The following is a 23,243-nucleotide window of genomic DNA, read 5'->3' as shown; positions in this document are numbered from 1 at the left end:
GAAATTTATCGAATTACCTCGCAAACTTCGCGTATTCATCGTTTCGCGAAGTGAAATCGATAAATTTCTTGACACAGACTTCGCGAAAACCGCATATGCTAATTAGATTTATGGGAAAAATGCAGAAAAACAGTATATACTTACATTTTTCGACGAAAATAATATGATAAACTGGGAAAAACGATCAAAATAACGTAGAATCACCATTTCTTCGATGGTCACAAGAAGAAAGAAACCAAGAAACGAGCAGGAAATGGAAGATGAAGAACCATGACTTCGTTTTCTAGGATTAGGAAGTTGCAGAATCAAGAGATGAAGAGAGTAAGAAGAGAAATACATTGTGATTTGGAGAAATGGTGCAGATTTCGTGCAATTTAAAGGAAGATAGAAAGATCAAAAGCCTTGGAATCATTAATGGAGGAGCTGCCAACCGTTTCGCGCAACCAAGGAGAAGAGGGGAGAGAACGTTCGCGTAAGGGGAAGTGGGAAGGTTAGGGGTATTATGGGAAAGTCACACAAAATCAGTCTAGATATGTAGTAGGTTGAGTAAATGGGTTAAATATGTAAATGGGCCTCCCATTTAACCTAGTTTTGTAATTTACCCATTATATATAGATGTCATGTGGTTTTACCGATTAGTAGATGAGTACTTGTGGTATTTTTTGTTACAAACGCAACTCTCTGGTTTGCACCGTTACCAAAATCAAAACAATTGCCCTAACATTGTTAAATGAGTGGGGTAATTTCGGAAAAAAATTAACTTTTTTTTTTACTTCTCTCTCTTTCCTTCTTCTTCTCTTATTTTTTTTTAATTCTGGAATTCCAGACGTTCAACGTTTGGAACTTTCTGACATTGAAGAACGTCTGAAATTCCAGACGTTCTTCACGTCTGGAATTTTCAAACGTGAAGAATTCTGGAATTTCCAGACGTGAAGAACTTCTAGAATTTTAGAAGTTCTTCAATGTCTAGAATTCCAGATGTTTTTCAGAACGTTTGGAACTCCAGAATTAAAAAAAATAAAAAAAGAAGACGAGGAAGAAGAGAAGAAATGAGGAAGAACAAAAGAGAGAAAAGTAAAAAAAAACAAAAAAAAATCATTTTTTCCAAAATACCTCACTGTCACGTCATCCACTTAACAGATCCATTCTATTTGTCTTGATTTTGGTAACGATGCAAACCACAGGGTCGCATTTATAACAAAAAATACCACAGGTACACATCTACAAATTGGCGAAAATACATGTCATCTATGTAATTAACCCTAAAATGTAATAATTAATTATTTGGTTGTAAAAAAATAAGTTATGCGAAAGTTGTGTTGCACGCGTCTTCAAAAAAATAAAAACAACCAAGATTGAGGTATGATGTTCTAATATCAGAGATGACATATGTTTTATAGTTGATAAGTAAGAACTTTTTTTAATATGTTTTAATCTATTATGTAAATTATATAATAAGGTGTGTGCAACACAACTTCCGTATGCAACTTGCTTTTTTACAACCGAGTGATTAATATTTTTTTAAAGGAACCAACTTTTACTAATTGGAATCAACAAAAAGAATGTCACTAATACGGATTAATGACGAGTGAGTTGAATTTAATCGTAAATCAATAAAGAGGTTTCTTCTCTAGATAAACTAGAATGAGTTAATCTCAATATTCACGGGCTAAACTCGTAGGAATCGTGAAATCCCCATTGTAGGAGGGATGAATCCTAACACAAGCTCTCAAAGAGAAATATAGTTTTGATTAATAAAAGTTAAGTGATTACAAAAAAAAGATGAATTTATATTATCTCAAAACCTAAATGACAATTTACATAAAAGGGCAAATGCATACAACTAAATAGATAAAACTTAAAGTGGTAAACTCGGATAGAGGTAAAAGAGTGACATGAGTTGTAAATAAGGAATGGTAAAGTTGTAATTAGGGGAAAGCTAGAGTGAGGGCATGATTGATCTTTGACGGTATTTTAATAGTCCACACGATGTGTGAGCTTTTAATTCGAAAAATAGTTGTTGATTTTGGTAGTCCACACGGCGGGTGGATTACCAAAATAAGGATCACGATCTTTTCAATAGAGCCACGCGACATGTGGGCTCTGTTTTGCACATAAAGAGTATTTTCTTTACTTCGGTGCGTTGCCTCTTTGTCCCGACTTCTTCCACCACTCGTCTAGTCGATGAGAGGCCCGTATCATCCACGAATAGACACAGAATCCACAACTCGGGCAAGATAGTGAACCGCAGAATTCGGTGAACGTTTAACATAGGATATTGGCCTCAAGTACGCATGAGCTAGGTATTACTGCAAGGTAGTATTCGAAATGGACACGTTGGTAGTAATTCGGCTTGTTAGTCATGAGGTGGCTCAACGACATCGTTTTTATTGGCTTATTATGGCGTGCCGTGATCTATATATGATAGAGATTGGGAGGTGCGCCTCGTTCATATCCTACGGGAAGGGAACATGGCAGCTTATTGGATCTTTAAAGGTCGGTATGTTTTTGGTGTTTCCCAGTGGTTAGTCCCTCCATTATAAAGAAAAAAAAAACCATAGGATATTGATTAAGCAAGACATTTTAAACATGATGAGGTGTTTGCAAAATGATGTATTAAGCATGTATTATTTGTTTTTAACTTTTACCGGTCCAAGTCAAGACATTGTCAAGCCGAGTAAGATTTGTACCAGAAGAAAGCAAAAAAAGAAAACTGGTATTTTCTTCTTCTGTAAGTTTCCAAGAACTGCAATTCAGATATCATCATAATCATCATCCCATAAATCAGGTAATCGATTTTGTGTTTCAAATTCATACTTGCTTGAAACTATAGAGAAGAAGAAGAAGAAAAGATTGAATCTCTGATATCTTTCTGCATTTGATTTTGGTTTCAATTTTTCAATGGAAAATTACGGATCATCGTCTCCATACCCATATAATAATGTATATCCTTACCCTTATCATCGACCTCCTCCTTCTCCGGTGAATAATCCGTATCCACCACCGCCTAATTCCGATTCATATAATCATCCCTCTCAACCCTATCCCTACGCTTACAATAATACTCCCTACGCTTATCCATCTCCATCTCCGCCGCGGCCGAGGAGTCATTCCGGTCCTTTAGATTATAGTCATCATCAGCAATCCGGGTATCCGTATCCGAATCCGAGTCCGTATCCGTATCCGTATCCCTACCCGCCTTCTCCTTCTGCTTCTTCTCCGCCGATTCCAGGTTCACCTTTGGTCAATCATCAACATCATGGGAGTTTCAGTTACAGTTCTTCTCCTCTTCCGTATCCTTATCCTCAGCAATTAGGGCATGAGAGCGGTCGGATTTATCAAAGACATGATAGTTGCCCTTCTTTAGGTACTGGATCATCGCCGATTCATGATGCTGTTAATTCTTCTTCCTCTTCTGCTTACCCTCCGTTGGATGGTCTGTTTAGTAAAGTGCATTTGAATGATACTAATCGTCCTTCTGCACCGGCTTCACCTCCTGGGGCACAGCCATCTATGCCGGAATCCCCTTCTAGTTTCCGAATTTCGAGTTTGGAGCATGGTAGACATGATTTTTATGGCTATCCTAATGATTCCTTCTCTAGCAATTGTGAGGGGGCTTACTTTGGTAGGGTTGATTCTTCAAGTATTTATGCTGCTCCTCCTGTTTATGGTGGCTACTCGGGATCGTTTAATGAATCAACTAGGAGCAGGAATACTCAAATTGTGCCTTATCAGCCTTCGAAAGGGTCTTTGAGGGTTTTGCTTTTACATGGGAATTTGGATATATGTGTCTATGAAGCTAAGAACCTCCCAAACATGGATATGTTTCATAAGACATTGGGAGATATGTTCAATAAATTACCAGGAAATATAGGCACTAAGATTGAAGGACAAATGAGCCGGAAAATCACTAGTGATCCTTATGTTTCAATTGCTGTTGCTGGTGCTGTAATTGGGAGAACTTTTGTTATTAGCAATAGTGAGGAGCCTGTTTGGATGCAACATTTTTATGTTCCTGTTGCACATCATGCTGCTGAAGTTCATTTTTACGTTAAAGACAGTGATGTCGTTGGTTCGCAGTTGATAGGAGTTGTTGCCATTCCGGTTGAACAGATATATTCAGGAGCTAGAATTGAAGGAGTTTACCCTATTTTGAATGCCAGTGGAAAGCCGTGTAAGCCTGGAGCAGTATTGAAACTTTCAATTCAGTTCACCCCAATGGACAAACTCAGTATCTACCATCACGGTGTTGGTGCAGGTCCTGATTATCACGGTGTACCAGGCACCTATTTTCCTCTTAGGAAAGGTGGAACAGTGACTCTTTATCAAGATGCCCATGTTCCAGATGGGTGTCTTCCAAACTTGATGCTTGATCACGGGTTGCCTTATGTCCATGGGAAGTGTTGGCATGACATTTTTGATGCAATACGTCATGCCAGGCGTTTGATTTACATTACAGGGTGGTCAGTATGGCACAAAGTTAGACTGATTCGGGATAATGGTCAGCTATCAAATGTCACACTGGGAGAGTTGCTGAGATCCAAGTCTCAGGAAGGTGTAAGAGTGCTGCTACTTGTTTGGGATGATCCAACTTCAAGGAGCATTTTGGGATATACAACGGTAAGAATATTCGATTTGCTTGATTGTGTAATTTGGTTGTATGCTAATATTGAAACAACTACCATTTTTCATGGTTGTCATATTGTCCTTTAATTCTTTTCCTGTTATGTTGCATTCGAATTTAATTGGAAGTCACAGTTTGAACTAAAAGTTCCGAAATTGATTATCGCAGGATGGAATTATGGCAACCCATGATGAAGAAACCCGTCGTTTTTTCAAACACTCGTCAGTTCAAGTACTTCTTTGTCCTCGCATTGCTGGTAAAAAGCACAGTTGGGTCAAACAAAGGGTTAGTTTTTCTGTAACAGAAGTTGAGCTGTATTAATATTTACAATATCTTCAATTTCCTCTTGATCTGATGTGCCTATGAAAAAGTTCGCTTTGTTGAAAGTTTCTATTGTTTATCCACTCATTAAATTACGCGAACTGATAAGAACATAGCTGGTCAGGCAAAGGGAGGGTTAGTTTATCCTTGATAAAAGTGAAATTTGAGCTGCATTAATACTTAAAGCATCTTTTTCTTCATTGAACTGCTGAGATTGCGAAATTTTTTGCAAATTATTAGAAGCCTTTTAGTGTTTGGTCCATCAAGTTAAATTAAGTGCTCAAGCATCAAATAGTCCACTTTTATTTGACTATATTATGTTATATTTTAATTGAATCTGATGCGTGGGTTAAGCTTCTGTTGTATTCAATTACCTGTTTCTTGTATTTCTGGACTACCTCGTACTCTTTCTTTAGGAGTGTCGAGTATCTCTTCTTAAGAAGACTGAAAGTGTGAAGCTCTATTGCTGTTACCTATGTTGCATGGACACAGAAACTGACACAAGAAACGTTATTTCTAAAGCATACCCTTCATAAAATTTCCTTCAAACAAAAACAGACACGGACACGGACACAAAATGCAGAAACTCTACTGAAGAGAAGTGTCCGCGCAACTTAGGATGCAATTGGATGGGCTCCTTTTTCCTTAAAAAAAGGGCGGCCCGGTCGCATTACGCGTCCCCGCTGAGCGAGGGTCCGGGGAGGGGTCCCACCACAAGGGTGTATTGGGGGCAAGCCTTCCCTTGCCAATTTAATTGGCAAGAGGCCGCTCCTAAGACTCGAACCCGTGACCTCTGGTCACACGGCAACAACGTTTTACCGTTGCGCCAAGGCTCGCCCTCATGGGCTCCTTTTTCCTTAATAATGTAAATATAGGACAATGACATTAGTGGTCTTCCTTTTTTACTTTCATTTCGCGATTTGTGCTTAGTTTTTTTATAGTTCTTCTTTTAACTTCTATGTATGGGATTACCCGCATAAATTGAAGCTATGAGCTTATGGTTTATTGAAGTGAAACTCATTCTCTCAAATCAGTGCTTCATTAAAAAATACTAAGAAGCTTTCATTTCTTTTGTTTATTCTTAATATTTACTGTTTAGAATTTCACGTGGAAACTCGAAATTTCTCACACTAGATTTGTTCTTAATCTATAAATATCAGGAAGTTGGAACTATATATACACACCATCAGAAGACTGTAATTGTAGATGCTGATGCAGGCAATAACAGAAGAAAAATGATAGCTTTTGTTGGCGGACTTGATTTATGTGATGGACGATACGATACTCCACATCATCCTTTATTTAGGACGCTGGACACCATACATAAAGATGACTATCACAACCCAACCTTCACGGTAAGCTTTCGTATTTTCTCTCTCATTATTTTGCAATTGTGATCTAGTAAATTGTTTCATTATGAAGTATAGTTAATTTTTCATACTCATGATACACAAAAAATGTAGTCAGTGGAACTTTAGGGATCATAAAGCTAGAGCATGGACCCTAGTAGTATAGGGCAGAGCACGGATTTTGGAGATTCTTGAACCAAAACCGTGTACTCAAATATTGGAGATTTCCCTTTATAGCTTAGTACTGAGCACAAATATTGGAGATTCTGGAAACGGACTAAATACTCGAATAAAAATATTCAAAATTGGGTTGAACCATTAATTTTTTCTTTAGGACCGAACCGAATTGTACTGTTGATAATTGTAGAGATTTTCAAATCTCCGGTTGAACTGAACCAATCTCACCCATAGCAGTGGATCTTGATAGCCTCTGCCCGCTCCCTATTAAAAAAAGTATACTTTTTGACAACTGAAATCAGCTTTTCTCTTCTACTAATGTGATTTTATTAATAAAGCAGGGTAATGTTGCTGGTAGTCCAAGAGAACCATGGCATGATTTGCACTCTAGAATTGACGGCCCAGCAGCATATGACGTTCTAACCAATTTTGAGGAGCGTTGGCTCAAGGCTGCAAAACCCCATGGGATTAAAAAACTGAAAATGTCATATGATGATGCTCTGCTAAGGATCGAAAGAATTCCAGATATTATAGGAGTTTTTGATGCTCCTTCTGTTAGTGAGAACGATCCCGAAGCTTGGCATGTTCAGGTAATATGATCAAAACCTTGCTTAGAAAGTCGACGATCGAGTTCGGCTGATTGCTTTTTTCTTAGTATGAAGCTCGTTAGGCTTAATAGATGTTTTCCCTGTTTATGGAAATGCAGATCTTTCGTTCAATAGATTCTAATTCGGTTAGGGGATTCCCGAAGGACCCAAGAGAAGCCACAAGCAAGGTGAGAACACATTTCGTTGATCATATTTGACTCTCTTATTCTTGTTTGCATATATTTGTGCATGTAATACAACCCCCTTTTGCAGAACCTGGTGTGCGGGAAGAATGTCCTCATTGACATGAGCATACATTCCGCGTACGTGAAGGCCATACGTGCTGCTCAGCACTTTATATATATAGAGAATCAGTATTTTATTGGCTCCTCATACAACTGGACTTCATATAAAGACTTGGGTGAGGAAGTTACTACGTTTTAGGAATCATTTTTACGGTTAATTGTCAATGTCAATATTCATCATTAATTCAATGGTTGTATTCACAAAATGCTGATCTATCTCGTCTTGCAGGAGCTAATAATTTAATTCCAATGGAAATTGCTCTGAAGATTGCTGAAAAAATCAGGGCCAATGAGAGATTTGCTGCCTATATTGTTGTCCCAATGTGGCCAGAGGGCGTTCCAACAGGTGCTGCTACACAGAGAATTCTATTTTGGCAGGTGGGCTGCTACTGAACTGCTAATTAAATCTATATTCAACTTTGTTTTTCGTGTTCTCTACTTCTGGGGAAATAATCTATTACTCCCTCCAGTCTCAAATATATATCCTTTTAGGATTATCAATTTGGTCCTTTTTATATGACGTTTCTAATTTTTTTTAGCAATTTTTCTCCAATTTGCCCTTAGTTATGGTAAGAGAGAGAGTTAGTAATTAATGTAAAATAATTCGAAGGGATAATTTCAAAAAATAACCCTTGTGCTTTCGCTGATTTGTAGATGAGTGTCTGGTTTTTTTTGTAGCAAAAAGAGGAATGAGGTCCTCGCGATTTCGCAAAACCAATGACCTTTAGGTTTACACTACCAATTTGACCATTGATGTCCTCGAAATAGAAAATTTCAAGAACTAAATTTGCTTAGTACCATATTTAGCACACGTTTTTTATTTTCCAAAACCACCATTTTTAGCAATGTCAACCTGAAAGTCCTTGTTTGCAAACATAAAAGAACCTCGATCCTCTTTTTGCAACAAAAATACCCAGACACAACTGTTATTTTTGGAATTATCCTTAATTCTAATTATTTACATTAATTACCTTCAATGACATATATTTGAGACTAGATGGAGTATCAAGCTTCTCTGGGTCAAATGCACCCAAAGTCACTAAAATTTAACATTCGCGCGTCGGTGATCATTAGAGTTAGTTTTGTATCAATAAAGTCACTATGGTCGGATCCGGTGAAATTCCTACTGGAAAGTTGACATGGCGAGTAAGAAGTCGAACTTAGGTGCATTTGATCCAGCTTGTCCTCCTTCCTCCCTTTTGTTTAGGAATGCAGGACATATTTGTTTATAAATTTCACTGTATTCGGACTATAATCGTTACTTCGGAAACAATTATATATCTAACGATGCCGTGTGTTAAATTTCTTAAACGTCTGCAGCATAAAACAATGCAAATGATGTATGAAACGATTTACAAGGCTCTAGTGGAGGTAGGACTCGAAAATGCGTTCTGTCCCCAGGATTACTTGAACTTCTTCTGCCTCGGTAATCGTGAGTCTGTAGATTCTTGCGACATAACAAACTCGGCTAGTGCTGTTCCTGCAAACTCCCCCCAGGTATATGCTTATTTGCATGATTCCACGGCATACATGAAGTCCATTTACTTAAGTTGAGTCACATTTGCAGGCACTGAGTCGTAAAAGCAGGCGATTCATGATTTATGTGCATTCGAAAGGAATGGTAGTAGATGATGAGTATGTGATAATCGGATCTGCAAATATAAACCAGCGTTCAATGGAGGGTACGAGAGATACCGAAATCGCTATGGGAGCATATCAACCTAATCATACCTGGGCAAGGAAGCAATCTAATCCATACGGACAAGTAAGTTAGACACCGTTTGTTTGTCAGAAAATATTGTGTTTTGAAAAATATTGGGTAACGTAAAATTTTGTGTTGGAAATAAGATAGTTTCCGGTGTTTGAAAACAAGAAGAAGTGGTGGGTGGCTAGTAAGGAAGTTTGGAATTAGAGTATGGTTCCAAAAGCTTGGGAAAACGTTTTACTCTTTTCAAAAGGGTAAAACATTTTCCTCACTTTCATTTTCACCGTATGAACACTAAACTTCAAAACGTAACATAAAAGTCATTCAACTTTACACTTTCTAACATCATCATCACTAAACTTCAATAAACGCCTCAAAATAACTGTTGATAACCTTAAAATAAAAAATCCCAAAAATTGATGATATTTTAAGCAATTTTAATTCTTCAAAATTTTCGTTTTGAGATCATTTAGATGTTGTTTGATTAGGAGAGTGAAAGCTCCAAAAAATAGCGATTTTGGAAAATAAAAAATGTGGTTTCATGATAAATGTCGTTCTAGACAACTTTATTTCTTGAACATTTCTATTTCGAGATCGTTAATGGTCATTTTGAGGCATTACTTAAAGTTTAGTAGCTATAATGTTAGAAAATGTAAAGTTGACCGGCTTTTATGTTACATTTTGAAGTTTAGTCGCTATGCCGTAAAAATGAGTAAATTTTGGCCATGGGTGTAATTTACCCCACTTTCTTCGTAAAGTTTTTACGTTGACTAACCTGAAGTTTTTTGCTCCTTCGCAACAATACTAAACAAGAAAACACCGGAAAATTTGCACAATCAGCAAAGAGGAACTTTAAATTCGTTTTTCATTCCTACGCAACAATGCTTTAAATCTAGCAACTAATTCGCCATTTCTTTGGTTGTTTCTACTTTTTCATAGATATACGGATATCGAATGTCGCTGTGGGCAGAACATACCGGAACAGTTGAAGACTGCTTCACCCGGCCGGAAAGCCTGGAATGCGTAAAAAGAATGAAAGGTATCGGAGAGGTGAATTGGAAGCAATTTGTTGGAGAAATTGCTACTGATATGAGAGGGCATCTTCTGAAATACCCAGTTGAAGTTGATAGAAGAGGGAAAGTTACACCTATTCCTGGCTGTGAAACTTTCCCTGATGTTGGTGGAAATATTACTGGTTCGTTCCTTGCAATTCAAGAGAATCTAACCATTTAAATTTCGATTATTTTTCGGGTAAATAATTTACTAGTCGTGTCGAGTTTCTGCATGTTACACTAGTCGGTAACATTACATTATAAAGTCCCTTACTTTTTCATAATCAATTTAGACCTTCCGTCCTGAATTCTGTTGCTCTAAAAGTTGAATTTTATACAAAATAGACTAATTGGTTAGATTTTGAAAAAATTAGGGACTTTATAATCTATATGTTTTAAAATTGGACTAATTAGTGTAATATGCAGAAATTAATTTACCCTTATTTTTACAAGCTAATGGAGTTGTATGCACAAACATTGAATCCCAGAGGGGTCTCTTGTAAATCTCCATTGTATATTTGTATAGATATGAAATGATTAACAAGAAAGAGGGGTAAAATGCACCGACGGTTATTGAGGTTTAAGGTTTGCGTTGCAAAAGTTGTTGAGTTTCGTTTATTTTTATAAAATCAATGAAATTTATATTTGATTTCAGTATAGTTATTTCGGTCAATTTTTATACAAAAACTTGTTGGAATATTGATTTGATACAGAAGATAGTTTATTAGTCGTGTTGATTCGTGTTGATTTTTTTGCATGTTACACTAGTCTGTACTTCTATTTTGAACATTACATTATAAAGTCTCTTACTTTTTCAAAATCAACTTAGACCTTCCGTTCTGACTTCTGTTAATTTTATACAAAATGGCTAATCGGTTAGATTTTGAAAAAATTAGGGACTTTATAAGTGTAATATGCAGAAATTTAGGGACCGTTGAATAATTTACCCTTATTTTTATAAGCTAATGGAGTTGTCTGTGCAAATATTGAATCCAGGAGCGGTCTTTTGTAAATCTCCATTGTTCTATATTTCTATAGATATAAAATGATTAACAAGAAAGAGGGTAAAATACACCGACGGTAATTGAAGTTAGTTTAAGGTTTGCGTTACAAAGATTGTTGAATTCCGTTTATTTTCATAAAATTAATGAAATTCATATTTGTTTTATTAGTCGTGTTGAGTTTCTGCATGTTACACTAGTCGGTACTTCTATTTTGAACATTACATTATAAGGTCTTTTTTACAAAATCAAGACATTTTGTCCTTAATTCTGTTATTCTAAAAGTTCAATTTTATACAAAATGACTAATTGGTTAGATTTTGAAAAAATTAGGGACTTTATAATCTATTTTTTAAAATTGGATTAATTAGTGTAATAGGTAGAAATTTAGGGACCGCTGAATATTTTACCCTTAATTTTACAAGCTAATGGAGTTGTATGCACAAACATTGAATCCCGGAGTAAATCTCCATTGTTGTATATTTGTATAGATATAAAATGATTTTAAGCCTAAGCATACAAAATTATCCAAATTTAAACCTAACGCTACGAAATTATCTAAATTTAAACATGTTTTTAAGCAAGATAAATTTTAGTCTTACATTGTTGAAAATTTGAAAAGTCTGGTTTAACTGTTATTTAACTGTTACACTAGATCTTTCAAATAATAATTGATGTTTGAAAGGTCTCATGTAATAGTTAAATAACAGTCAAACGAATTTTTATCAATTAAGGTTGGCTTGAGTGTTTAAAGGTCTCAAGTCGATTAAGCTAGATATCTTGAGTTCGACTCTTAGCGTATACATAAAGCTTTAATTGGGAGAGAATCCATCTAAAAGATGTCTGAAAATCCGGTAAACTATAAAAAAAAAAAAAAAAAAAATTCAGTAACATAAGATAAAATTGAGCTTGTTTAAAAATATTTAACATCTAAAATGATGCAATTTTACCTCTAACTTTGGCAATCAATAGCAATTTTACCCTCTTGATAGGTTGGGTCAATTTGAAAAATAATTCATTAAATTATTTTTCGGTCATTAATCGTGTCATCTACGCTCCATATATGCATAATTTTATTACTAATTAGTAATAGATCACAAACATATGATTAAACGTACAAAAAATTAATTCAGTTTATTAATAAACTTGTTTGAAAGTTCTGATATGATAGTGAAATAATAGTCAAATCAATCCTTTTAAAATATTAGTAAGGTTGGATTAAAATTAATCTTACTTTAAAAAGTTAGATCATATTTAACCTTTATCTTAATAAAAAAAAAGATAAGGTGCAAAAATACCTATAACGTTTACAACCACGAGCAATTTTACCCATAACATCTAAAACGGTACAATTTTATCTCTAACATTGACAATCAATAGCAATTTTACCCTTCAACGTTGATAAATTGGGTCAGTTTGAAAAATAATTTATCAAATTATCTTTTCGATCATTAACCTTGTCATCTATGTTCCATCTATGCGTCATTTTATCACTAATTAATAATAGATCACAAACATATGATTAGACGTAAACAAAATTAATTTTTTGAAAAAAATATAGTACGAGTTTGACAAAAAAAAAAGTTCAAATATTTTACCAAAATTAAAATATTAATCTCTAGTCTATTATTAAATTATAAAAAAATATGAAATCTTTTTTATAAAGAACGGATATGTAATTGGTGCAAAATAAGGAACAAAATATTTGTGATGTATAATGATGTCAGAAATTGACACAACTTGTCAATGTTAGGGTAAAATTGTTCTTGATCGCTACCGTTAAGGGTAAAATTGCATAATTTTAAATGTTAAAGGTAAAATTGGTTCTGGATGTAAACGTTAGGCGTTTTTTTATACTTTATCCCTAAAAATAGGGCAAATTACACTCATTAGTTACAGAACTTTACTTATTTTAACATTATGGCCATTGAACTTCAATTCTTAACGATAAATAACCATTGAACTTTTTTTAACACCGGTGGCCACTCAACTTTAATTAATTCTTCAAAATGATTGTTAACAGTCTCAAAATAAAAATATTAAAGAATTAAAGTTGTTCAGAATAAAAAATTTCATGAAATTGCATTTTTTATTTTCCAAAATTATATTTTTTGAATTTTCTCTCTTTAAAAATCCACTTTCTCTCCTAACCTCCTAACCAAGTAACACCTAAATTATCTTAAAATAAAACATTTCAAAAATTAAATTTATTAGAATATAATTAAATCTTTAATCTATTTTATTATTTATATTAAAAAGTGTAAATTTCAGTAGCGATAGTGTAATTTAGCCCCTAAAAAAATAAAAATAATAAGACAAAAATGGTTATCCTTTTCCTACTTTATGACCAATAATCATTGTAAATATATATTTTACTAATTTTTAGTCCACTGGGGTCAGTAGGTCCCACAGAAATAACATATCTCGAAGCATCGAAACAGCGGACCCCACCGGCTAAGTATCCCAATTCCAAAGTTGGTCTCATGGGACCCCACCCTACATATGCCCCCCAATTCACGAAAGAGATAGGCCAAGTTAAATGGACGGTCCAGATGATCTGATTGGTCCATCTATGCCTACTCCATCATCAAACTTGGGCCCCAGCTGTTAAAAAAACCCCATACGTAAGCCAGCCAGCCTACCCCCCACCCACGCCCACGCTTACGTCACTTATAACTTTTTCTTCCTTTTTTTTATCTTTTTTTTTTCATTAAAAAAAAGGATAAAAAAAAAATCAATTTTACTTCATAAATGAAATATTAACCTTCTCGTCGCTACCAATTAGACTTATCCACGGGTCCAAGGAGCTAGGACAATAAAAATTGAACTTAGGTTCAGTCTGATCCATATCCTTTAAAACTCGTCTATTTTTTGGATATGCTTGGAATTAATAAAAATAACACAGATCGGTCCAATCCGACCCACCTATTAATACTAATTAATAAATTGATATATTAAATATTTATTTTTTATAATTAAAAATTTTATATATATATATATTTAGGTGGGTTTATATGGGTTGGTTTGGGATTTGATTTTTAAGCCCGAGCCCAAACCGGTCCAAGCCCGTCTAAATTAATAGCGGGCTGGGCCTGGACTGAAATTTTTTACCTAAAACCCCGACAGATCCGGACCAACCTGGCCCATGGCCAGGTCTACTACCAATTAAGGTTGGTTGAATAGTTAAGGATCTCAAGTCACTTAAATTAGATATTTCAAGTTCGAATTTTAATGAGAAAACCCATCTAAAAGGTACCTGACGAACCTCGAACTGAAAAGTCAAACAAACTATCCCAAAACATTTAATCTTTGAGTCACTCATGATAATTTTTGGACCCTAAACGAAATAAGAATAGTGACAGTTTATATATAAAAAAGATTTTTTGCCCCCCTTTTAGCCTTTTGCATAGCCGATCGCTAATGGTGAATACATGATTAGTCCGTTTGGAGGCAAATTTTACACATGTATACGTAAAATTTGTTATTTTTACCAAATCAAACGCACTCAATTTTTTCTTTACGTATATATATATATATATATATATATAATCATATGACTAGTTCAGAACTAATTTTTTCGTAACACTATAAAACTTTATAAAATTAAGTTAGATTTGGATTATAAAAGTAAAATTGAATCGTTTTGAACAAATCTAGAGAAATTTATCCCCTACCATATATTAATCAAGTTGTATTTTATAATCAAATACAAACTCAATGAACTAATTAATCACTTTAATCTTAATTTGTGACATGGGATTGAAACTATTCATTGTAAGACTGACTCTGGCGGCCAAGGTCCCGAAGCCATCCATAATCGGGGTGATTCCGATAACCGGAGACATGTCCCCCTAGAGGCCTACCCGTATCTCCGCTCCTGGTGATCGCACTTCTAGCTTATGTTTAGAGCCACCATGTTAACCACGTACTTTAGTCCATCATGAATCTTGTTATATATCTATTCTATTTTTAGAGTTTATTATCATACATCGGTAACCTATATCAAAATTACGTATCACATATAAATATTTTATTGATATCATCTTATTCGGATTAATGGAAATTTGAAAGAATATAAATATTTTATTGAGTTTCAAAATATTTCATCCCCAAATTTATAAAAAAAAAGATCAAGATTTTTATTTTTAAAATTGACTGATTGTATCAATTAGTGCAAAACACGTAAATAAAACGCTAAAAAAAATCTATTTAGAGGATATATAACTAACTTTATCCTTGAGGTAATATCAATATTTTTTAATTAGAGTAAATAATTTATTAGTTTCTATATTTTTACTTAACACATCATTTAGTTTTTATGTTCTACAAACAAATTGTTTAATCTTTAACTTTTATCTTGGGATTAAACTGTTTAATAATTCAAATATTTAAGGGACTAAATTAGTGAATAAACCAAATATCAATGACTTAACAATGTATAGGCAAAAGTATAGAGATTAATAAATGAATTACACTTTAATTTATGATATTTAATTCAATTTTATTTTTAATAGTAGAATTCTAATTTATTTTTACCTTTTCAAGTAAAAAGTTCCACAAAATATTTTGAAAATGATAAATTGAAATTTCTACTGTGGAGACAGTATTAGACATTTTATTTTCTTAATTCAAAAAAAAAAAGTTGGTCCCTTAAATTTACATATTGTCTCGTTAACTTCCTAAAATTACTTAAATTGACATGATGAACTCTTTTAAGTTTACGAGGGTGTTTGTTTCAGCTTTTCGGATGAGCGTTTAGCGTTTCACTCCAAACCGCAGGAAATATAGCGTTTGGTTAGGTTTATATAACCGCAGCGTTTAGCATTTTTTCTGAAAACTGCAGCGTTTTGGAGCGTTTCACGAAAAGTTCCTATTTGGAGCTTTTCATAAACAACCGTTTGTAGTTAGTTGTTATTGACAGAATTATCCTTCTTATTTCCACAAAATATGTTTATTCTTTAACATTATTTATATTTCTACAACATAATTATCGGAAAACAAGATTTTGTTGCGTTCAATAAATTTTTTATTTTTTATATGGATTATTTTTATGAATTTGTGTAACACATTTTTTATTTTATAATAGGATAAGGTGCAAAAATACTCCAATATTATCTTTTGTACAAGTTGGACAAAAAATTTCCGACATTTTATCGAATTTATAAATATTAATTTTTAATTTTATTATTAAATCACAAAAATATGAAATATCTTTTTTAGAACTACTGGTATGTGCAATTGGTATATAATAAGAAATAAAATATTTATGTTTTCTAATAATATGTGAAATCGACCTAACTTGCCAATGTTAGGGGTAAAATTGCTCTTAATTGCGAGCGTTATGGGTAAAATTGCACCATTTTAGACATTAAGAGTAAAATTATTTCTAGTTGTAAACGTTATGCGCATTTTCACATTTTTCCTTTTATAATTTCATCGTTGATTAATTTAAAACATGTCCATTTTAGACATTTTAAATCTGAACAGCAACAGTTCAATATAATTTTACCAAACACTAGTAATTAAACAGCTAATAGCAGACAGCTAACAGCAACAACTAACAGCTTATGCAACTGCAAACAGCTAACAACAACCGCAACAGCTATTAGCTAACAGCTGAATAAAACAGGCCCACGTGTCAAAATAAGAGATGATTTGGATAAATTGAAACATATATCATTTTAATCAAATTTAGATAATTAACAAATAACTTTAAATAATTTTAGAGGGATAATAACTTTAAATACTATCGGGTGAATAACATTTTACATTCAGAAAGCTAATGAGATATTGTATAAGTTTGGAAAGTCAATCGATATTTTTAGCCAAATTTAAAGGAGTTTAAATGTTTTAAGGCAAAAAACATAATTAAGCCATGAACTTTACTTATTTTAAAGATCAAACCTCTAATCAATTATTTTTCCACATTGAGTCCTTAATCATTGATTTTGTTATAGATTTGGTCCTTATTGAACTTTTTCTTCGAGTTTGGTAAAGGAGAAGATCGATTTGGCGATTGTAATGCCGAAAATGGGAGAGGAAAAGATTAAGTTTGGAAGAACCTATTGGAAATTAATTTCTATAAAAAAATTACTTTTTACTCTCTATCTATCATAGTCAATAAACTCTTATTTTTATTCGTCCACTGCAATAGGTCGAATCGTCCTAACAATGCGTGCCGTCCAAACTCGACGGAAAAGTTCAAAGGGCCGAATCCATAACAGAATCAATGATGAAAGACTCAAGATGGAAAAATAATTGATTATGGTTTATATTTAATCATGGGGTTAAATGCACAATTGGTCACTGAATTTACATGATTGTCTCAAAATGGTCACTCAGTTTCAATTTGTCTCAATAAAATCACTCAATTTTGAATTTTATCTCAATTAGGTCACTCCATCGATTTTAATTATTAAAAGGCATCAGAAAGATGTCATGGCTGACACATCAGCATAAGTCAATAAAATTTATCTTTTTTTCGTAAAAATAACCTATACGTGACAACCAGGTGGTGCATACGTGGATATCATGTGTAGATTCGATCAGAGATCTGAGTTGACTCATGCTAACGTGTCACCAATGTCATCATTCTGATGCCTTTTAAGTACTGAAATCGTCGGAATGACCTAATTGAGATAAAATACAAAGTTAGGTGATTTTATTAAGCCAAATTGAAATTGAGTGACCATTTTGAAACAAATAAATAAATTCAGTGACCAATGATGCATTTAACCCCTTAATCATGCTTTTTGCCATGTTTTAAGCCAACTAAAAAATCTCCAACAAGTTGGAGTTATTCTTTTTCAATCTTTAGATGATTAAATTTGTTTGCTAATAATGAGAGAAAAAAAGATTATTTTCATCTTATCCATCTACTCTTCTCTTTCTATCCATCCAACCAAACACTATTTTATCATTCTTTTATATTTTTAATAATAATTAAGGAAAAAAATAAAATAAAATAGATGGTGAGAATGGTAGGACATTTTGGTAAGAGTATCACACCTAAAATTGAAGGGGTACCCTACACACAAAAAGGCATCCATCCACTATTCTCTCTAGTTGGCAAATGATCACCATACTATGACCTACAAACTATACAATTATGTTTATACTCTAAAATAAAGATATTAGAAAAATTAAATTAAATAGGCTTAATACCTTCTAAACTTACTGCAACTAGGGATGACAATTAGTATTATACCCGTGGGTACCCGATACTACTCGTTCTTAAGGAGACTACTCATACCCTGTATAAAAGAGTATGGACGGATATGAGATCAAAACCATTACCCGTTAGGGTAATGGGACGGGTATGAGAATACCCTTAAGGTACCCGTTACCCATTATAACTCGTTTATATATTAAAGAACATTATTATTTTTTATACATAAGATGTGAGATTCGAACCCCAACTTTTTGTTCTTTAACTATTGAGCGATACCACTAAGTTACTTTATTCTTGTTGATTAAGGTTCAATTTGTTCAATTTTTAGATAGATGATTTATTAAATTTATACTTTATTAAATTCGTAATATTTTTTATTTTATTTATTAATTCTTAACGGGTAAGGGTACCCGTGAATTAAATGGGAAGGGTATGAGATGCAAAAAGTATACCCGTTAGGATAATAAAACGGGTAATTAAAAAATAAAATGGTAAGGGTTTGGGATTGAGATTGGCACTACCCGCGGGTACCCTAACCGTTGTTATCCCTAATAACCTCTCAAATTGCTCAATTTAAACAAATAAGTCTCCAAGTTGCTTATTTGGAACAAATAACCCCAAAATCCAAAAAACATTCAACATAATATTACATCAGAAATAAAATATTTCCAAAATATCGGTTGCTACATCTAACTAATCTACTGATAAATTAATTAAAGGGCACAAAAAAAACTCCTAAAATCACAAATATTAACCTATTTGAGAGATTATTTGTTCCAAATAAACAAATTGAAGGGATTAATTAGGGTGTTGTTATACCCAGCTTCAAATTTTCACCCCTAACTCCGTGAAATGACGAAAATGCCCTTTCATGGGTTGAGGGTGGGAAAAGGCTATTTTTTACCTTTCTAACAACGAGTGTGTGGCTATCACGCCTCACCGTGTGATCCATCTACAACTTAAAAGGCTGGAAATGTATTAAGCCAATTAAATATTATTGTCACACATTTCTAATAACTCGTGTGATCCATCTATAGTTTTGTATTTTCTGAATATTTTCATCTTTTTCACTTTCTTCATCCAGCTATGTCTCCGCTTTTTGTCTGCCCGCCTACAATGATTATATTTACGGTGGATACTTGAACAACCAGTGGTGAAAACTGGATTGATTTATATAGGGTAATTTTATACTTGCGTACGTAAAAAAAATCATATGAGTGGTCCAGAATCAATTTTAACGTACCAATATAAAAATTTTCAAAATTAAATTAGATTTGGACTACAAAAGTAAGATTGAGTCGCTTTTTAACAAACTTTGAGAAATTTATCGCCTATTATATATTAATCTAGTTGAATTTTGTAATTAAATACAAACTCAATGAATTAATTAACCACTCTGAACCTTAATTAAATACAACCTCAATGAGTTAATTTTGTATTAATCATATAACAATCCCCAATTTATCAAATATCCAATCAAAGTTCTAGGTCAAATGCCTAGTTTATCAAATACTCAATCAAAGTTTAATCAAATCACTAATTTAGCACATCACATCCTCAAATTTTTTGGAGACAGGTGGGCCGGAACCACCCCTAGTCATGGTGGTTTCGACAGTCGGAGGGGCCCGGGCCCCCTATATCCGCCCCTACGAACATCGTCGCTTTGCCAAACACGATGCCGAAATGCAAATCTATTCCTGCGTTTAAACGGTTCATATCTTAGTCCAGTTGACTAACTATTCCTCCCCAACCCTCGAGGCTACACCATCTCCCCCACGTCCAAAAACGCAACGCCTGCACCTAAGCCAATCTTCATGTACACTTCGGCCTCCCAATAGTCACCACCCATCTGTTCTCACTAACAATCCATCCACCATGACGCGACAACATTGATGGAATTTTAGGCTATTTTTTTCTTCTTCTTACCAACTACGTCAGAAGTTGATGAAATCTTTGTATCCTCTACTTCTTGGCCGGACACACCATGCTCTACCGCATCAACTTCCACCTCCGCTTAAGGACTTCTTGAGCCAGACAACTCACTGGCGGACATGATCTACCAAAACTCATCTAAAATTTCCCTAAGGGGTAAACGAAAAAGGGGGGAGAGGCACGGAAAAAAAGAAAAGTGACTGACCTAAAAAATCCTCATTGAAAACATCATAAACACCAGCAAACTCTTCGCCGAAAAAATCGCAGAGCAAGGATGCAGAGAAAAGGCAAAAGGAAACAAAACTAAAAAGACAAACCAGATAACTTGAGCTTCTTTTTCCCCTATTTATAGCCGGCTAAGGGAAGGTTAATTGCTGTTCCATTAATGGAAGGCACATATGTTGAAACACCTTTCCACATGATTTTGATTTGACAAAATTATTTAAGTAATGATAAAAATATTCTAACACATTAAATTTAAATGCTTTGATTTATTACATTAATGTGTTTGTTCAATGTTGAGTTTAATTGTGTATAAGACATTGAGATTAAAAAGCCCAAAGGCCCATAAAGTGGAAGTCAAGCTCAAGTCAACACATCAAGACCATTCGGCCCAAGATTTCAAAACGAAGTCGTATCAACTAAAACGACGACTCAGCAAGAGAAGGATCGAGAAGCCTTCGTGGCAAAAGCTTCAAGATGAAGCTGCTGAGTTGGACGACAAAGCAGTCTGGACAGCGGCAGACAATGTTCAACTTCTAGACAAAGTATTTCTACTTTGGGAAAAGTTCAGAAGGCGCAGAAAGCTGTCTCGTGGACTTTTCCTTAAATGTCGAAACATTCTGCCGAAGACTAACGAAGACAGAAGATGCATGAATCCTATTGGCCAACGACGCTGAGCACGCCCAGAGTGACAATGACAGGAAGCCGTTTCCCTCCAACGGTTATTTCGAAATTCGAAATGACCAGGTGCCTCAAGTGTCACATATAAAGGCCATCCATTTACTTCAATCGATGCAGATCTTCAATTAGTCAAAACGCTGACCAAATTCATACTTGAAGTTTCTGTGAGAAAAGCAAAGCAAATACCTTACACCAATTTCCAAATTATTGTGTAAAAGTCTAGAGTGATCTTCAATCATCTAAAGTGTCTTAGCAATTGTTGTTTAGGACAAACACTTTATCATTTCTAGAAGAATAGAAAGGAGAGGCTGAGTACTCGGTTATAGAACTCAGCATAGATATAGGAGTGAGTAGAGGTATAGAGGAAGGTACTCTTGTTATACTCAGCTTCTATTTGTAAAAGGTTCCGTGCTCTACCTTTAAAGAGCTCAGTAGAGAATTCAAAAAGCTCGGAACGAGTTCCGGGGACTAGACGTAGGCGGAGAGGCCGAACCAGGATAAGTCTGCTGAGTAATATCTTTCTAACCCTTAAACTCCTTCAATATATATTGCTTGCTATGAAAACTGACTAAGTAAAGAACTCATGCTGAGTTAAGTTTACTAAGAAGCTGAGTTCAGGAATAGACTCTAAGTGCTATTTCCTGACTCAAGTAAAGAAGCCGACTTAGTCACAAGTTGACTAAGATTGTGTCTTAAATCTACTTAGTGACGCTGTGTAAACCTTTTCATAAGAAAAGAAGTCAGCCTTAACGGACAAAATTTTAAAATAGTTTCTATCCCCCCCCCTTGGAACTAACTTGTCACGTTATAAGGGACTAACAAGTGGTATCAGAGCCTAAAAGCTCACTGTGCAAGGTTTAACTACCTTGAGCTGATCCCCACTATGGCTGAGAACAGCACTCGGTTTCTTCCAGGAAATCTGACAACTCAGATTTGCCTGAGAGTCTGTCCATAACTCGGCCTCCTCTATTCTTCGGGTCTAACTATACCTTCTGGAAGAATAGAATGAAAAATTTCATTCAGGCAACAAATATGAGTGCATGGCTATCTATAGTCCAAGGCCCATTTGTTCCTGTTGAAACTGTTGATGGCCAAACGGTTGTCAAAGTTGAGACTAAATGGACAGAGGATGATCTCAAGAAGCTACAAAATCATGCTCCGGCTATAAACATGCTTCACTGTGCTTTAGATGTTGCAGAATACAACAAGATTTCAGGTTGTGAGTCAACGCAGGAGATTTGGAAGAAGCTTGAGGTCACCTATGAAGGAACCAATAAGGTGAAGGAATCCAAGGTCAACCAGCACATGAGGTTGTACGAGCTGTTTGAAATGATTGATGATGAAGGTATCTCTGACATGAATGCAAGGTTCACAAACATCATCAACGAGCTCAAGAGACTTGGAAAAATCTTCACTGAGGAAGAGCAAGTCAAGAAAATTCTTAGGAGTCTTCCTAAAAGCTGACAAGCAAAGAAAACTGCTATTGAGGAAGCTCAAGACTTAACCACCTACAAGTATGATGAACTCATTGGCTCGCTGCTGACCCACAAGATATCAATGAAGAACTTCGAGGTGAAGGAGAAGTCTGAAGACAAGAAGCAAAAGTCTCTTGTCATGAAAGCTGACTCCACTGATGGGAGCTCAACAGACGATGAAGAAATGGCTATGTTCACTAGAAAGATGAAGAGGTTGTTCAGAAAGAATGACAAATATTCTAAGAAGCCTTATAAGAAGTTTGATAAGTATAAAGCTGAGTCCAGCGACAACAAGTACAAGAAGGACAACTCAAAGCCCATTACATGCTTTGAATGTCATCAAACTGGCCATATCAAGTCAAGCTATCCCACGCTGAGGAAAGAAAGAAAGAACAGCAAGAAGGCAATAGTGGCAACTTGGAGCGACAGTGATGAGTCTTCATCATCAGAAGCTGATGCCACTGAGTCAGCAAAGATTTGTTTCATGGCTGACGAACTTGCTGAGCCATGTGTTTCTGAGCATGCTGACCCCTCCATTGCATCTGACGATGAGGAACACTCAACTGAGGTAATATCACTACCCTTGCTCAGAGATGAAATGGTTAATGCACTGAGTGACCTCTATACACTTGTCAAAAAGT

The 23,243-nt window shown here is 34.7% G+C and overlaps 1 protein-coding gene across 2 annotated transcripts; it reads left to right on the top strand.

Moving 5' to 3' along the window:
• Nucleotides 1-2,655: 2,655 nt before the first annotated feature.
• LOC136220891 (phospholipase D beta 1-like) lies at nt 2,656-10,861 on the top strand. Of its 2 annotated transcripts, none has more exons than XM_066008722.1 (10): nt 2,656-4,620; nt 4,793-4,909; nt 6,106-6,300; nt 6,810-7,061; nt 7,178-7,246; nt 7,332-7,479; nt 7,593-7,741; nt 8,684-8,860; nt 8,931-9,128; nt 10,008-10,861. In XM_066008722.1, the coding sequence occupies exons 1-10, from the start codon at nt 2,902-2,904 to the stop codon at nt 10,299-10,301; spliced, it is 3,318 nt and encodes a 1,105-aa protein (XP_065864794.1). In that variant the 5' UTR covers nt 2,656-2,901; the 3' UTR covers nt 10,302-10,861. The 2 variants fall into 2 exon arrangements, with proteins under 2 accessions (XP_065864794.1, XP_065864795.1); XM_066008723.1 differs by having other exon boundaries at nt 2,657-4,620; nt 6,813-7,061.
• The last annotated feature ends 12,382 nt before the right edge of the window (nt 10,862-23,243 follow it).

The sequence above is a fragment of the Euphorbia lathyris genome, chromosome 2 (assembly GCF_963576675.1).
Source record: "Euphorbia lathyris chromosome 2, ddEupLath1.1, whole genome shotgun sequence".
In the NCBI taxonomy this organism is placed as follows: domain Eukaryota; kingdom Viridiplantae; phylum Streptophyta; class Magnoliopsida; order Malpighiales; family Euphorbiaceae; genus Euphorbia; species Euphorbia lathyris.
The sequence above is the reverse complement of the archived record's forward strand: the minus strand, read 5'-3'. Positions and strand labels throughout refer to the sequence as shown.